At 37.4% G+C, this 18364-nt stretch overlaps 1 protein-coding gene across 4 annotated transcripts in view; it reads left to right on the top strand.

The window, feature by feature from the left end:
* HMGCS1 (3-hydroxy-3-methylglutaryl-CoA synthase 1) overlaps positions 1 to 18028 on the top strand; it is a 161043-nt gene extending 143015 nt beyond the window's left edge. For all 4 annotated transcript variants that reach the window (XM_069095338.1, XM_069095339.1, XM_069095340.1 and 1 more), the window contains 9 exons: positions 8601 to 9058; positions 9405 to 9530; positions 10066 to 10230; positions 10767 to 10932; positions 12504 to 12674; positions 13636 to 13742; positions 14605 to 14730; positions 15108 to 15271; positions 16204 to 18028. In XM_069095338.1, coding sequence (XP_068951439.1) covers positions 8611 to 9058; positions 9405 to 9530; positions 10066 to 10230; positions 10767 to 10932; positions 12504 to 12674; positions 13636 to 13742; positions 14605 to 14730; positions 15108 to 15271; positions 16204 to 16293 — 1563 coding nt within the window. In that variant the 5' untranslated portion in view covers positions 8601 to 8610 and the 3' untranslated portion in view covers positions 16294 to 18028. The remainder of the gene's footprint in view (positions 1 to 8600; positions 9059 to 9404; positions 9531 to 10065; positions 10231 to 10766; positions 10933 to 12503; positions 12675 to 13635; positions 13743 to 14604; positions 14731 to 15107; positions 15272 to 16203) is intronic.
* The last annotated feature ends 336 nt before the right edge of the window (positions 18029 to 18364 follow it).

The raw sequence follows: 18364 nt of genomic DNA on the forward strand, positions 1-18364 counted from the left end.
TTTTTTTTTTTTTGAGTTAGGACTCCGGCTGAGCACTGCCAGGGGCCAGAGCTGCTGGGAGTGCTCTTCCAGGACGCTGGGTGGTTGCTGTGAGTGGGGAGAGGAGGACCTTTGCCTGAGGTAGCCTGTTCTGTTTTAAAGGCTTGAAAATGTGGGTGCTTTCTACTTTATCTACCTGTGCCAATGTCATAACTACTCTGATGGCTTTCACTTTCTGGTTTTGGGACTCAGTCTTTTGGTATCTTAATAAATTTTCTAGTTTATTTCCCCAAATGGCAAACCTGACGTATTTTGTGATGGATAATTATATCAGCATATTTGTAATCTCTATAGGCATTGTGAATATGGCATTGCTGATACAGTCACACAGCAAGTAAGTGTCTGAGGCCAGATTTAAAAAGCCCTGCACTCTTATCTACCTTGCTATAAAAGGGATAGGGTAAGAGAAACATAGGTTGTCAGGATGATACAGGGCATATGAGCTCAAGAGAGCTAACTTGGCATGGTGGGGAGGAATTGAAGCTTCTTGGAAAACCCTTTATGCTTATAGTATTCTTTGAAATGCACTGGTATACTCAGATTTCACTGCTTGGAAGGCATTGTTTTAGATGATGGGAACTTTGCACATTATCCTGTGATTATGCACCTTTTTAATTAAAGTTGTTGGTTTCTGTGATAAAAGATGGTCCTTGGTGACTTTGATGTTAGTATCCTCTTGTTAGAACTGTTCCTCCCAGTACCGTTACATATTAGAATTTATAAACCAAAGTTCAATAAATGAGTGGAATTTGATATAACTAAAATTTTATGCTTTGCCAAAATCGCTACTTATAAAATCATACCACTAATTAATATGGAGAATTTTTTTGTTTGTTTTTGTGGGGGGGTGTTGCTTTTTGGAGGGGGGATGGCAGGACAATTGGGGTTAAGTGACTTGCCCAAGGTCACATGGCTAGTGTTAAGTGTCTGAGGCCGGATTTGAACTCAGGTTCTTCTGACTCCAGGGCCAGTGCTGTATTCACTGTGCCACCTAGCTGCCTGGGAAATTTTTTTAGAATTCTTTTCAGTGAAGCTATAAGTTAAAAACCTCATGATATAAGATCACAGCCTTTTGTTGTAAACAGTTTATTAAGAAGAGAGTTGTTGGGGTGACTAGGTGGCGCAGTGAGTAAAGTGCCATCCCCAGAGTCAGGAGGACCCGAATCCAGTTCTGGCCTCAGACACTTAACACCCACACAAAAATACTAGCCGTATAACCTTGGGCAAGTTACTTAACCCCAATTGCCCTCCAAAAGGCAAAAAAAAAAAAAGAGTTGCTGAAAACACTAAAAAAAAATCATGTAGCTTTTACATTGTTCTTATTCTTTAAGATAGTCTTTCATGATGCTGCAAGTCCTATAAATTGGCTGTGGTCCCAGCAGGGGCATGTGAAAAGAAAAGGCCCTATGGTTTTTTGAAAGAGCTGGGTGTCTAAGGAAGAGTATTAAGGGGTTTACAGTAGTAAATTTGGGGGGGGAAATAGAAAGTGGGGAGGAGACAGATATGCCCTGATCTCATTAATTGGGGAATTATCCCTGATACCACCAATGAATGTTTGATAAAAATGAATAAATGATAAAAATGAATGCTTTCTACCCCTAAAATAGTATACTATTATTCTTTCTCTAGTCATAGTCCAGAAGTCTTCTTTTAGGGGTTCCTGAGATTAAAAATGTAATTTTGCCTTACCAAAAAAATAAATCCACATATACAGGAACTGGGATTTCCTTCTCCCTAGTAAAAATTAAGCAAGTATCTAGACTAGGGATTCCTGTAGCTCTTAAGATCCTACTGGGGTTCTTATAGCCTGGGGTAGAGGAAGGTCATGTGGCATCATTTGGTAATATTGCTCTAGCTGCCTCCCCTTCCACTCCTTTTCTTTTTACTTGCTTCCCTTTCCACTTTTATCTTTTGCCTCAAACTAAAGTTTCTCTGTTTCTTGATCCAGTGTGAAAAGCAGTCTCACAACCTCTCCCAGGCTTCTTTGTTTCTGTCCCTGAGTGTATTTCTAAGGATTTTATACAATTACTAACAATAAAACTAAGTCCAAAGGCTTGATCCACATGAGCTTTGTTTTGAACTTCATAGATGCAGATAATAGTCTTTGTTTACCAAGAACTGAATTAAGTTTCATCTGAGTTCCAAAAGAACATTATTCTGCCTCTTCTGAGCTTTTGCTTACAGTTGCTGTCCTCTGGGTGAGGAAGTGGGAGGAGGATAGCAGTCCTATAAGAGGAGTGTGCTTGGAGATCAATCCAGTAAATCCATCAGCATTTATTAAGCTCCTACAATGTCCAGACACTCTGTGGAGTGCTGATCCAGGCAGTGGCCATCAGAAGGAAGAACCTTAGATAGGGAAGAGAGGATATCCCCAAGGAGGGAACTTCTGCGACCATACATAGAGATACCATAAGTTAACAGAGACTGTCTCTACTACTCCTTTATAATCTTTTCAGCCAGTTCTTTCTCATTTGACCTTTTTACCACAGCTATAGATGACTTCTGCATACTTTCAGAGGTAGAACAGACCTCATTTTGAAATAGCTCATTTTATAGGTGAAGTCTTGAAAGATTAAGGGACTTGTACAGTATTACTAGCACTAGACTAGCATCTATGTCTCCTAAATCATTCTGCTATCTCCATCTCTCTCATTAGGCAAAATAAAGCTATTTAGTCCAAAATCTCAGACCTAGTTTAAAAAAAACAACCCTGGACTAGAACTCAGGTGTGCTGATTACATATCTAGGTCTCTTTCTATTATACTATATTGCTTTCATTAGTAATCTTGTTCTTGTGACCCTACTTCACAAGATGTGCCCTTCTTTAACCTACAGTCGGTTATGACAGGCAAAGGAAAAGGGGAACCAGAGCTCTGGCTTTAAGTTTTTAAAGGGTTGCCATATGAAAGAATTAGACTTGGTTTTTGGCAAGTAGGATAGGTAAAAGTTACAAAGAGGTAGATAGTAATTCACAATGAGAAAAAAAAGAATTGTTTGAAAATGAAGTAGGCTTCCTTTGAAAGTAGTAAATTCCATATTGCTGGAGGTCTACAGTAGGCTGGATAGGACTGCTTGTTTCCTGATTCATGATTAAGATATGACCTATGCCATATGACTTGAATTTCCTTCCAACTCTGAAATTCCATGACACTCTTAAAAATATTGAGCTAACCTAAAAAATTCATGGCCCAGAGTTTTTGCCTGATTAAAATATGCATTATGCCAGCAGTTCTACCTGATTCCCTAAGTTTTTCCTGTTCCTGAACCAGGTTTATACACTCAACAATCATGAACTATGTTTGTTGTCTGTGTGTGGATTTTCTCATAGTTAGGTAGTACAAAGCACTGCTTAGGGTTGACTCCAGAAACCTTTTATTTCTTTTTAAAAACTGGTACAAGCTACTTCTGACCACAGGAAGGGAGGTGGATTTATTGATATCAGGAAAGAGGAATGAATTTTAGGGACAACAAGGGGTGGAGGAAAGAGGAGTGGACTGCATTTTGTGACATGGAGTCCATTTGTCTTGACTGCCTCTTTCATGGTGTGAGAAGAGGATCGATGCCCTTTGGGAAGTAGGACCTAACTTCTAGACAGACTCTGTTCTCTGGTGTGTATATATATATATATATGTGTGTGTGTGTGTGTGTGTGTCTAGAATCCTAGATAACAGTGAAATAATTTTCTGTAACTGAATAAATGTTGGTCAGTTGGACATTTTATTCTGAATTATACTGTAGAGAGAGAATGAGATTATTAAGTACTTTACAGATTACCGAAGATAAAAATCAAGTTTAAGTATGGGCTTAACATCTAGTATATTTAAGCATATTTTAAAATAGTTTAATTTGACAGCTGGTAATTTTGTATGACATACAAGGTAACTTCCTATTAAACAAAATATGATTGAATCAACATGTCTTGCCCATGCTTGATAAGTTTACAGTAATAACAACAGGAAGCCATGTGCCTGTCACATTTGCATGTGATGGCACAAAACTGACTGGGGAAAATGTAATAAAGTTATTTAGCTCCAAGATGAAATTTCAAGCATTAAAAATATCACTTTATCTAGGCAGCTACATGGCACAGTGAAGAGTACTGTGTCTAGATTCAGGAAAACCTGAGTTCACATCCAGCCTCAGATGATTACTATCTGTGTGACCTTGGGCAAGTCACTTAACCCCTGTTTGCTAGTGTATGTGGTGTTTTAAGGTTTGCCAAACACCTTACATTTATTTTGCATTTGATTTGTACTACTCCATGTTTGTTTCTTGTAACAGGTTCTTGGTTATTTGAAACTCCATGAACAATGGACTGCCTTAAATGTCATAGTGAACCGAGTTCTTCCCAAAGTAAATTCCCAGGCAAAAACTGTATACTACTTTTATGGTACATAGAATGATGGATTTGGTGTCAGGACTTTAGCTCAAATCCTGGCTCTGCCACTTACCCTCTTATGTGACCATGAACAAGTCACTTGTGAGGGGGATGGATTGAATGACCTTGTAGCTGATATCTCCAGCTCTAAATTCATGCCAATATCTTTGGATTTTCTGTAATAACCAGAGTTTTACTGCAGTAGTTCTAAAATCTGGAACCCTTGATTTTAGTTAACTGAGGCTTCTGGCTTGCTGAGTGCTAACTTTTTAAATATCACAGTGTTAAGCTTTGGAAAGTGGAATTCTTTCTAGAATGTACTAGTGATTTCCCTGCCCAATGCAAGACATAAGACAGTATGTAATTACAATATGGTGAGAGAGATGGGAGGTGTTACAGTTCAGAGGAATGTGAAATTGTGGTGGGATAGAAGACTTTCATTTAGGGGAAGAGTATAATGCCTGAAAATCTTACAGGGTTTGTAGAGGAAAGTGGAGAACATCCAGGTAGAAGAAACTGAACCAAAGGTGCCAGGGGAAGAAGAAACTGTTGGCAACAGTGAATAGACTATTTTACTTGGAGTAGAAGGTATATAAAGGTTGGTCAAACCAGTTAGGGCCTGTTCTTGATGACACTTTCACTGCATCAGAGTTTATTTGGTGAAACCGGTTGTTTAGTATCAGAGGGGTTGGGGATAAGGAGATAAAAAAATTAGACTATAGCAGTATTTCATTCAAAGAAGTTACCATAGAAAGCCTTGTCATTCATGCATTGAGCAGGACAGAAAATATTCTCTTAAATAAATCATTAATTCTGGAATAGAAGCCTAAGAAATGATCAACCTCTTCCTCTTCCTTTTGGGCATTTTTTGCCGTATACCCATTTGGTTTTGCTGTTATTGGAAAAGTTTGTTTGCATTTGTTTTTGTTTTGTTTTAAACTGCGTAAGCCAGAACTAAGTAATCCTTAGTTCCTCCTCTTGGCTGGTTTCATAATTGTGTTTTCTTTGAACTCAACAAACATTCCTTTTCCTGGTTAAAGTAAAAGATACCTGTTTAAACCACATTGTGCATGCAAGAGGAGAGAGGTGCAATAGATTTATTTGCCCAACTTAATAGTTATTTGTCACCCACTTTAGCAGATAATTTCATTGAGCCTTTAGACCCAACTAAAATTTTGCTTCCTCAAGGAAATTTCACTTGCCATTTTCATCAAATAATTGGAATAAATAGTTTGAAGTTGTATAACGTGGTTGTTGCAAGCAAAACACTTGTTAAAACCTCAAGCTGTAGAATTTCATACTTTTTCTATGAAGTTTTCAGCTAGGTAGTTCAGATTTGTAGTTGATTACTCAGTCATACTGAAGAGTATCTATCACTGCCTGAAAGGTGGGTAGGGTTGGTTCTCTAGCACTACATTATACATAGGGTCTGTACTTAGCTAGGCTATTGTATGCATAAATTGTCAGCAGCTTGAAGATAGGGGTTTCTAACATAAGAGATGTTTCTTCCACATTTGCATATGATGGCACAAAACTAACAGGGGAATGGTGGAATCAAATTATTTTAGTTCCAAGATGAAATTTCAGTCATTAAATAAGTCACTTTTACTAGGCAGCTACATGGTATAGTGAATAGAGTGCTGTTCCTGTTTTCAGGAATACCCAAGTTCAAATCTAGCCTTAGACACTAGTTGTATGACCATGGGCAAGTCATTTAACCTGTGTTTGCCCCATTTTCTCCACTATACAATGAGGATAATAGTAGGATGTATCTTAGATGTTTATTGTGGGGATCAAATGAGATAATATTTGTAAAGCTCTTAGTACAGTCCATAGTATACACTATAAAAATGCTAGTTATTAACACTTACACACAGGAAGTGGAGAATGTGTGTTTATATTTTTTTTAAAAGAATTATTTTAGCTCATTAACCATAGTTTAGAGAGATAATGTAGTATAATAGTTAGTGGACCAGCCTGAAATCATGAAGACCTGAGTTTAAGCTGAGTGACCATGAACTGACCCATTCACTAAACCTCTCAGTGCCACTCTCTTAAGATTGAAAGTCTGAGACAAGGTAGATCTGCATCTTCATTTATTCTGTGTGGTCCAAGATTGACCTGTTCCAGACCAGAAAGAGTCATGTAACTCCTTAACTTTATTTTTTAAAAGGTAAGTATTGAAAACAAGGAAGACACTGTGTTCTGCATTCACCATATACATTTTGAGTGTCTTATCCAGGACTTTGAGTACCAAAGTTTAGAAAGGCATTTTCACACTAGCACACATCCCACGGAGGATGATTATGAGGGTCCTTATGCAGGACATATGCATAGGAAATATGCAGCATGTCATAGGAAAAGCAGAAGGAGTTGACTTGGAAATGGTGTGAAAAGAAATAAAAAGGAATGAATAGTTGTTTTAAAGGGCTAAAGTATAGAAGAGGGAGAAAACTTAATTTGTGTTTGCTTACAGGGCAGGATTACATTGAAAGTTAGGAAGACTGATTTCTACTCACTTAAAAAATCTGTCTTTATCATTAAAACCATCCAGTAGTGGAAATGGCTAGCCCACACAGTGGTGAAATCCCACTGAGAGTGCATTGTAGGACCTCTGCATCAGTATTATGCTTAGGTGCAAAGAGAGTACTTGGTTTCACAGCTTTCCAGAAGTTCATCTAGCTGAAAAGAGACTGCATATACACAGGAAGAACTAACTGATACAAGGGACAATATGATTAAATAGTAGATTATAGTGGGACACACAATTAATGCTATAGGTTTTCAAAAGACAAGCACGATACAGGAGGAACCAAAGAGCAACCTCTGTCCATACTGGACTGGCATTCTGTTACCTGGGCAGCAGGCACCCAGCAATGTGCTGCTGCTGGTGGACACGTAGTACTGTAATGCTGGCTAGGACCTTAGAACCTACTCTTTCATATTATAAATGAAGAGACTGAGGTTTATAAGCCTTAAATGGCCTTCTCAAAATTATACTGTAAAAAACCCAGTTAAGTCTGGAGTGACTGGAAGAGTATGGCACCAATGTGGCATGAAGTTCTGCAACCAAGTAAAAATCTGGCAGAATGATGGTAAATAGCCAATTTCTGTGTTACAGTAAACTTCCATTTGCCATTGGGGAATAGAATTTTCTTGTTCATTGAATATCCTGGTTAATGAAGAATTGACATATTATTTAACATTAATGGATAGTGGGGGTTTTTTTTTGCTTTTTGGAGGGGGGAGGGCAGAGCAATTGGTGTTAAGTGACTTGCCCAAGGTCACACGGCTATTAAGTATTAAGTGTTTGAGGCCGGATTTGAATTCAGGTCCTCCAGCCCTGGTGCTCTATTCACTGTGCCACCTAGCCAGCCGCCCCATCAATTAACTTTTTTTTTTTTTGTAATGGATAGTTTTGAAAGAATTAGAATAATGTTGGATATTACTTTGCCTATAACTTTAGTTTTAAATTCAGACGATATTTCAGGGTTTTGCAGTGTTAATATAGGTAGAGAAGGTGTAAGAGATCGGTTTTTTTTTACTTCGATGTTGTGAGATATCCTATAAGATGTGTTTTTTTTTTAAATTCCTAATGATATTTTTAGCTCTGGTGAAGAGAATTTTGATCACCAACAGTGAGGTCTTACTTAGAACAGTCAGTTAATTAACTCATCCTCAAAACAGTGCTTATTACTAGACTTTAAAGATCCATAAAATGTGAGTTGTTTTGATCTAGCATGAACTTGTGCTGTCATTATTAACGATAAACAATAGAAACAGACTCCTCTTGTATAGAATAGGACTGAACTCTTATTTTAACATAGCTACACTTCATTTTATGATTGGGAATAAATTGATCATTGATCTACTGTAAGAGGTCTTGGTGATCCCTTCCTTTCTTTATGGTTTTAAGAAATTCTTCTAGACAACTTTTAGGAATGTAATTCCAAGGATCCCCCAGATTTATAAGTAGCCTTTGTGGATAGGATTTGTTCTGATATAATTTTTCACATAAACAGTTGCTTCCTACACAGAGTATTTAAAATAAATTGAATGAAAATTACTGATTAAACAGTTTTAAAAATGATTAAAATGTTAGTTTCTCAGATTTATATATTTATTTGGAAATTAGGCTACAAGTTACTGAAATCAGACTGTTATTTTTTTTCCCCTTTTTAAGCTCTTTCACCATGCCTGGGTCCCTCCCTTTGAATGCCGAAGCCTGTTGGCCAAAAGATGTGGGAATCGTTGCCCTGGAGATCTATTTTCCTTCACAATATGTAGATCAAGTAGAGTTGGAAAAGTATGATGGCGTTGATGCTGGAAAGTATACCATTGGTTTGGGCCAGGCCAAAATGGGTTTCTGTACAGATAGAGAGGATATCAACTCGTTGTGCTTGACTGTGGTACAGAATCTCATGGAGAGAAACAATCTTTCCTATGATTGTATTGGAAGGCTAGAAGTTGGAACAGAGACAATCATCGATAAATCCAAGTCAGTGAAGACAAATTTAATGCAACTATTTGAAGAATCGGGAAATACAGATATAGAAGGAATCGACACAACCAATGCGTGCTATGGAGGCACTGCTGCAGTCTTCAATGCTGTTAACTGGATTGAATCTAGTTCCTGGGATGGTATGTTACATGTCCCTTACCTAGAAAAACTCTTTGTATTTGGCAAATTGTCATTGCTACCTTTTTATAGAAAAGCTGCCTGTGAGATTTTTTTTTTATCCCTTATTGTTTTGGTATATTAAGAATAATTACTACCAGCTTTTAGCCCATATGGCTTATGTAAATTATCTTTATTCATGTGGACAAAATGATAATTTAAAAGTTTTAGCAGCGAAATTTTTTGTTCCTTTCACAACTTCTTTAGGAAACTTATTTTCGTAAGGTAGAGAGTAAATGGGTTGAGATGCATGTAGCTTTGTGATACTGATCATCTTTGAAATTAACTTTTAAAAATTATATATCACAGGACGTTATGCTCTGGTAGTTGCTGGAGATATTGCTGTATATGCCACAGGAAATGCAAGACCAACAGGTGGAGCTGGAGCTGTGGCTATGTTAATTGGCCCAAATGCGCCTTTAATTTTAGAACGAGGTGAGTCTATTGGAGGAGGGATGGGAACCTTAACTTTCGTAGTGGTTAGAAGCTGAAGCATATTTGCATACTTGTGAGTGTTTAAGTTGTGATGCTTTTGTGCATAAATGTTAATGGTTATGATGACTGGTTTCTTTCAAATGAATAGAAAAGCATTTATTAAATGCTTACTATGCACTAAGAACTGTGCTAAATGAAGACTGGATTCTCCTTGATGTTACCTTTCAGTTAGGTGTTCAGTACTTAATATAGTACCTGACATGTAGTAGAAGATTAATAAATGTTTGCTGACTTGACTTATTTCAAGTGAGACAGATTTTCATCTTATGAGTAAATAAATTAAATATTTCATCTAATTCTTGGGATACACCCCATAGGGTTTGTATCAAGATTCATATATGTGCTAAGGGTGCGGGGCAGTGCCAGCATTGTCCAGCTGATTAAAGAAAGGCTTTTGTTGTTAGACTCTCTTAAAACATAAATATTAAAACATTTATGAGAAGCAGAAGCAAATGTCATTTTACTTGTATCTTAGGACTTCGTGGGACACACATGCAACATGCCTATGACTTTTATAAGCCTGATATGCTGTCTGAATATCCTGTAGTTGATGGTAAACTGTCTATACAGTGCTACCTTAGTGCATTAGATCACTGCTATGCCGTCTACCGAAATAAGATTCGTGCCAAATGGCAGAAAGGTATGTTTCATTCTTATTGGGCTTGTCTGTCTGTTGTGATGCAACAGTAAACATGATTTGGGGACCAGAAAATGCATGAATATCTAAAATGATAGCATACTATCTGCATTTCTAGAATCAGATGTTCTTTAATAATGTAGAGCATTGCATGAGACACTTCCCACTTTTTTGACTTTGAGTAATTTAAGAGGGATATGTGGGGTTTTTTTTATCATTGTTTGATTTCAGTGGAGCAGCAGTAGGTACCATGATAAGACTGAATACTTTTTATAGTATGTAGGAAAAGCACTTATTGGGCATTGAGCAACATGATAGAAATCATGACGCATTTTATTCTTCACATGCTTTTAGAGGCCTGGCGTTTAATGAGCCCCTCTAATTAGGCGCATCTAAATCCTAAGATAAATATTTCATAATGTTGCTGATTACTGCTGTTTTCTCTTTTGCTGTGATCGAGTGCCTGCCATATTAGTCAAAATCTAAGAATTAGTGACATCTCAATTTCATACTTTTCTTGCACCATTTCTGTTTTTCAGAAGGAAATGATAGAGATTTTACCTTGAATGACTTTGGCTTCATGATTTTCCATTCACCATACTGTAAACTGGTTCAGAAGTCTCTAGCTCGGCTGTTGCTGAATGACTTCCTCAGTGACCAAAACAGAGACAAAAGTGGTACATACAGTGGCTTGGAAGCCTTTGGGTAAGATGAGTTATTACTTTTTTTCCTTTTTCATTTGAGCATTTATAGCTTCAGAATATGCTCAGTATTCGGTTTCTACTTCTGCTTCCTTTTCTCTGTATCATTTTGTATATCTTACCATATATTTTGTGTTCATATTTATCATTTCTTGTGGTATAATACTCTTATTTTCATGTATCACAACTTGTTCAGCTTCTCCTTTGATTTATTTTCTTAACCTCATTTTAATCCATTTTGGTTTAACTATTCAATGAAAATTCTTTCTTAAGTGGCTAGTAATGATTTCTTGTTAGAGCTTATGGCATGTCCTCAAATCCTCTCTGAATTTGAGAGGACACCCATTATCTTTTGGGGAAGTGGAGAACTTTCTCATCTATTTATCTCTCTCTTTTTTTTTGGTTTCCTACCTCTCAGATATTTCTTTGTGTCTCCTTCATCACTTATACCTGTCAAGATATCATGTAATCCTCAAGACTTTTTTTCTTACTTTTCTGCTCTTCTATTGCTTTTGTAAATGACTCCCAGATCAGTACTTTTAGCCTTGACTTCTCACTGGACTTGAATCCTATGTGTCCAGCATCTTGATTTGAATATTCTGAGGTTGTCTCAGATTTCATCATATCCCCAAAGAATCTCCAGTCCTTTACTTACACCTCCTCCATTCTCTCAAACAAAAACTGACTTGGTTTCTCAAGTACCCTGTTTGTCAGTAGTATTACTGTCCTTCCAACCTATTCTTTTAGAACTCTGTGTCATCTTTGGTAGTACCCTATCTAAGAGGGAGTCATAGGATGATAGACCTACAAAAGACAGAGAGCTGCCAAAACCTGCTCCCTTTGGAGAAACTGAGGTCCAGATGTTGTGATCTGTCCTCATGTCATTTGTTGGCACATATGCCCCTTCTACTCCATTTCAGCTGGCAGCTACAGTTGTCTTCCAGATGTGGCCCCCATCCCCTTCACTTCATCCGGTGCACCAATGCCAGATTGAGCCTTTACAGTTTTCATTATGATTTTTTCATGATCAGAAACCCAAAGTGACTCTCTCTTTTGCTTCTACTTAAGTTCTAACCTCTTCTACCCAGCCTTAAAGCCTTCCATGGTCTAACTTTCCACCCAATTTCAGTTCCCAGCTATTCCCTGATATACACTTTGCCTTTTGTTCAAGCTATCCTTTCTGCTTGGAGCGCTTTCTTCACTCACCCTAGGTTCTACCCATGGTTTGAGGCACATCTCATATCTCACTTGCCAACACAAGCATTTCTGAGTTTTCCAGATCATGTTGGTTTCATTGTTGGTGCTGCTGAACTCCAATTATATGTGTAGCTGGTACCACACAATTAATCATTTATTCTCTAGTTGTTTCATGTGACTTACCTCCCTGACTGAACCTAAACTCCAATAGCATCAACTACATTGATGGAACATAGCATACATTCCAATAAATCCTTTGTTGATTGAGTTAAAAGGGGAGAAAAGCTAAGTTTAATGAGTTTTAGTTAGATATTTCTTCTGAGACTTTGTTATTTCAATATAACTGCATTTGTTTCTAAACTTTGCTTTTTTTTATAGGGATGTTAAACTCGAAGATACCTACTTTGATAGAGATGTGGAAAAGGCATTTATGAAGGCCAGTGCCGATCTCTTTAATCAGAAAACCAAAGCATCTTTGCTTGTATCCAATCAGAATGGAAACATGTATACACCTTCAGTTTATGGCTCCCTTGCCTCTGTCCTCGCACAGTAAGCATAAATTCTAGTTTTAAAAATTGTATTTATGGCTAAATCCAGGATGACCAGTTATGTTAAAAGACCATATACCCTTGCTTTTTTGTTGTCCTCAGAAAAGCCACATATATTTCCCACTCCTATCTTTAGACATTTTATTGTCTGAAATCTGAATATGGCTACTGAACAACTTAGTTGTAGTTTTTGTAAATTCTTGGGCATAGAAGCAGTGAGCTAAAGTGACTGTGTTGGATAATGAAATTGTATGTCATGGAGTAAAAAAATTATCAGTACATGTAATAATAAGAGTGATCTTGTCCTTAGGAGCTTGAGGGGAATTTAGATTGATTTGATTAAGAATTATAATTTCTTACCTAATTTTCAAAGTTGAAACTGCGTGAATTTTTTCATTTGGGAAAAAAAAATGTTCCTCTAATTAAATGGTGGTTAATTAGAAGGCATAAAGATTGGTGTGAGTGACATCTGGAAAATAGACTATCAGAGTAAGAAGAAACTGAAGTACAGGCAAGATGTTAAAAAAGAACAAGTCAGACTCATCCAGCTGTCTGTGTTACTTTAATTTTGGCACAATAAAGGATTGAATTCAACGTAGTCTTAAACTGTGATACATTCTGAAACACTTGTGATCATATACAGGTAACACCCCATACCTGCTTTTCTGACTCATCCATTCTTGGCCTTTATTGAGCATGGTAGCTTGCCAGACAATAATATAACTGAATTTGAGAGTATAATTTTCTTAGTCTTACTTATCTTTGTGGCACCGAGTATTTAGATTTTCAGGAGCCAGAACTGGAAAACTTCATTTCCAATTTGTTTACCCTGATATTACAACATTAAATTCAATCCATAAATTTATGGATGTGAGCATTTTAGCCCATAGTTTTTATTCACACTTACCTGGATTTGGGGACAATTGTGTGATTTTGCTAACAGTTTTCTTTCATCCTTATAGGTTCACACCTCAGCAGTTGGCAGGGCAGAGGATTGGAGTCTTTTCCTATGGGTCCGGTTTTGCTGCTACATTATATTCTCTTAAAGTTACACAAGATGCCACTCCTGGTAACTGTTTAATTCATTTTTAAAAATTTCTCCTGCTGGGGTGGCTAGGTTGCTCAGTGAATAGAGTACCGGCCCTGGAGTCAGGAGGACCTGAGTTCAAATGCGGCCTCAGACACAACACAAAAACTAGCTGTGTGACTTTGGGCAAGTGACTTAACCCCAATTGCCTTACCTTTCTCCCTCCAAAAAAAAAATTTTTCTCCTGCTGTGTGTAAGGGTCACTTAGTTTGGAAAAACACTTGTCCACTTAACTATTTGCTGAAGCAGCGGATGGTATTGGTATTGTGTGTATCAGGATAAAGCAGAGTTTTTATTTAGTCTGGTCTAGGCAAGAGGCTGCTGCTGGAATCACAGAACCTCTCCTAACACCCTTTTTTCTATTTTTGTTGATCTTTTTTACAAATTTTTATTACTCAGTGCAAGTCCGAGGCAGCTGAGGGTGTTGAAAGGTGCTGAGTATCAAAAACTGAGTCAGTCAGCTTGGTGGTGAGATGTCATGTGATCAGATTATGGGGGAGAAGGGCAAAGCCCAGTGTTCCCAGAAGTGGAAACCAAGTAGGGCTGCTGATTGGCCATCCTTAACTATAGTAATCTCTTAACTCTGCATTAATGGTAGGCTCTCATGGTGCAAATAAACTCCAAAAATATTTTGTTTGACTTTGAGAATGAGTTACCTGACTTATGCAAAAGATTTGTCATGTGTATGTGTATGTACAACTAATTTGAATAGATTCATTTGCCACAAAGGCACTTTAGGAATGTGTGAGGTAATGAGTGGAAAATTTTGGCCAAAACTTAAAAAGTAGGCCAGGGATTAATTCTTGTTGAGTGACTTATTAATGGTAATAAATTTTTGTGGCAGGATCTGCCCTGGATAAAATAACAACGAGTTTATGTGATCTGAAAACAAGGCTTGACTCAAGAACCTGTGTTGCACCAGATGTCTTTGCTGAGAACATGAAGCTCCGAGAAGAAACTCATCATTTGGGTAAAGATTTTTGTGTTACATTTGGGGTGGCTAGGTGGTGCAGTGAATAGAGCACTGGCCCCGGAGTCAGGAGAACCTCAGTTCAAATCTGGCCTCAGACACTTGACACACTTACTAGCCATGTGACTTTGGGCAAGTCACTTAACACCAATTGCCTTGCCAAAAAAGCAAAAAAAAAATTAAGATTTTTTGTGTTACAGTTTTTCCATTAAAAAAAAAAAACAGCTCACCAGAATGTGCTTTTCTAATTTATCTGAAAATCAGCTAATTGATAAGAAGTAACTGAGAGCAGCTACATGATAGTACTATTTAAGATCAAGAATCACCAAGTAAAATGATTTCTATTAATATTTCTCATTTTGTGTCCTCTTTGGTAGTTAACTACATTCCCCAAGGTTCAGTGGATGCTCTTTTTGAAGGAACTTGGTACTTAGTTAGAGTGGATGAAAAGCACCGAAGGACTTATGCCCGTCGTCCCGCTCCAAATGATGGCACTCTGGATGCAGGGGCTGGACTTGTACATTCAAGCACAGCAGCTGAGGTAAGGATTATTGCCACTACCCTGAGGAATGAATGCCTCTGGGATGGTCATAAGGGAAAGGGGAAAAAGATAAGGAGCTCATAAGTGATATTTGTCCTTCTTCCTCTAGACCATAGGTCAGGAATGGGGAATCTGCAGCCCCGTGTGGCCACATGTGGCTCTCTAGGTCCTTAAGTGTGTCCTTTTGACTGGGTCCAAGTTTTACAGAACAGATGCTTTTATTAAGGGAATTTGTTCTATGAAGTTTGCATTTAGTCAGAAGGTTGCACTTAGGACCTAGAGGGCCACATATGGCCTTAAGGCAGCAGGTTCCCCACCCCTGGCTAGGATTTAGCTTCTCTCTTTTATGACCCCCAAAATAATTTCTCAAATCTAAGCTATCTGGGAATAAGGAAAAGACAGAATCTGAGGTCTATCTAAGTGAGCGCTTGGGGCTCTTTTCTATGAGATTAAACTCATGGTCTCTTTTTCTAAGTAAGTCCTGGGCCTGATCCATTAAACTTTAGTGTGCTTTGTTTCTTCCCTTTTTTTAAGCCTGTATACTATATTTCAAGAAATCATAAATGAAAAATACCCAGTTTTATTAAAATGACAGGGCAAAGTGGAGATAGATAGCAACCACAATCTCTTCCTGAAAGAAACTTCAAAAGAAAAAGTTCCAGAAATGTTATAGCCACAATCCAGAACTCCTATAGTTACAGAAAAAATAGTGCAAATATCCAGGACAAAGCACTTGAAGTACTGAGAAACCAGAATCATAAGGCATAGTAGCTTTTTCTGTTTTAAAAGAGAGAGTTGGTATTGGAATACAAACAAAGCGTAGGTATATGTAAAACCTGCAAAATTAGGATCTGAAAGCTAAAGCATTTGCTAGGTTATCTTGCTTTCAGATGTGTTTGTAAAAGCTAATTTTTCTTTTTCCTTTTTAAAAGCATATTCCTAGCCCTGCTAAGAAAGTACCAAGGCTCCCTGCAACAACGGCAGAACCTGAAGCAGCTACCATTAGTAATGGAGAGCACTGAGTTACCTCTGTGAGGTGGAAGACTCCTGCGTGGGGAGAGGGTGGGGGAATGTGGGGAAGGGAAGAATGGGACATCTGGGAAAAACTTAAAGGGATTACATATTGCCTAAATTTTGATGTGTCTTACTTGGAGCCTGGAAACTATTGTGTACTTCTGAAAGTCTTTGTTTAGTTCATTTTGCTGACATGCTTCCTGTTGTGATAACATAACACTAAAATAGCATGAATGTATTTGGAATGATGTTAAGGGCTCTGTAAACCTTCATACCTCTTCAACTATTTGTAAGCATGGCGTTCAGCTTTTGATGTGGTCATATGAATCACATGCAGATCTGGCAGAAGAAAATGGAGATATCACTAGACAACCTACAATTTTTTAATATATAAATATTTTTAAATAGCGTTAAGCAAGACTCCTAATAGCGCCTTCAGTTTTTGAAATAAAACTTGAGAGCTTTTTAAAATATGGTTTACATAAGCCCTATGACAATGGCAAAACCAGAAGTGTCCCTTTTCTAAATTTTATAAGTATTTCACTAAGGTAGAAAATGGCAGTTTTAGGGAAGCAATACTATTGCTCTATTTGAATTGGGCCCCACCAGTGACTGGAAGTCAGGATAATGGCCTTTGTGAACTAAAGAATAGTTGATCTTGAACAAGCTCCTTCTGGAGAGGACCTCTGTGACATGTGGCACCCTCTGGTAGGAGCAGTTCTTGTCTCTGTGCCGGCTTTGGTCATTGATTTTGAATAGTGCTTGAGATCTATAAGGTGGCTTATGCTGTTACAGTTCTTTGTATTGTATTTTAACTTGGGGCATGCAGGTTTCTAGAAAAGTACCTTCTATAAGCGTGACCCTCATTGTTAACTTGAATAGAAGGAGAGAAGGTAGCAATTTTAAACATTACTCGAGTTACTCTTCAGTATTGCAGACTTAACTTCAGAAACTGACAATCTAAATACTTGATGATTTTTGTCAAAAGTAAAATTGTTGATGTGACCTGAGTTTTTTCCTGGTCCTTGAAAAAAAGAGAATTTAGAATTCTCCATCACTGTCATGCAATCCAATTTGTGAAGCTTTCTTTCAGACTTTCACTTAGAAAACTATGTATCCCACAAAGGAAAAATGTCATAGAATGAACAATATGTCAGAATGAAGAAAAAGACTTATTGGACAGTTATGTAGGCCCGCTTGGTGCTGAACTACAACATGAGCCTTATTAGGTTACAAAAATACAGAGGTAGTTGGAACTAATGTACAGAACTAATTTTTAATACTTTATTTTATTAAATTCTGTGAAGTTTCAGTTATCTATTACAAACTTGCACACAAACGACATGAAATGTAATGTTTCAGATTACAAGGTAATGCGTAATGTGTTTGTAAATTATTCTTGTCTAATATTAACTAGTAGCTTTTCTTTTTTTGATTTGTACAGTCAAAAGCAAGTTAAAATGACTTCATTTTAACACCTGATGTAGATTAATGATGTAAGTTCTGATTTAAAGATTGATGGGAAAATGGTGCATGCAGTGCTTTTGCAAGTATTGGGGGTTAGAAATGTTCTGAAAAGAATAATTTAACTTCTGGGTGCCAAGAGAATTGGGTGAATGAAAGTTCATTGCCGGCAATGGACAGACCTATTATACCACTGGCACAGAATATTAACTCTATACACTTCATTAAGGATGAGGTGAATAACTTTGAAATAAAGTTTTAAGAGAAATTTCAAACATATGAAGGTCTTTTAATTCTACCATGAAATAATATACTAAGAATCATCCTTTTTCTTTTGAGAAATGAGAATTCTCATCTGGTCATGTGTTAATCATACTTATTACCCAGACATCATTTTATTTAAAGCAACAAAAAACGTCTTTAAAAATTTACTTAAGGGGAGGCAGCTAGGTGGGGCACAGTGAATAGGGCTGGAGTCAGGAGAACCTGAGTTCAAATGCGACTTCAGACACTTAACACAAAACTACCCATGTGACCTTGGGCAAATCAACCCCAATTGCCCTACCTTAAAAAAAAATTTTTACCTAAGAAACTAGTTAGTGAAGTGAGTAAATA

Source organism: Petaurus breviceps, unplaced genomic scaffold (assembly GCF_028583685.1).
Source record: "Petaurus breviceps papuanus isolate PSGF00001 unplaced genomic scaffold, PetGlider_PUasm1.0 226, whole genome shotgun sequence".
NCBI classification, from domain to species: Eukaryota; Metazoa; Chordata; class Mammalia; order Diprotodontia; family Petauridae; genus Petaurus; species Petaurus breviceps.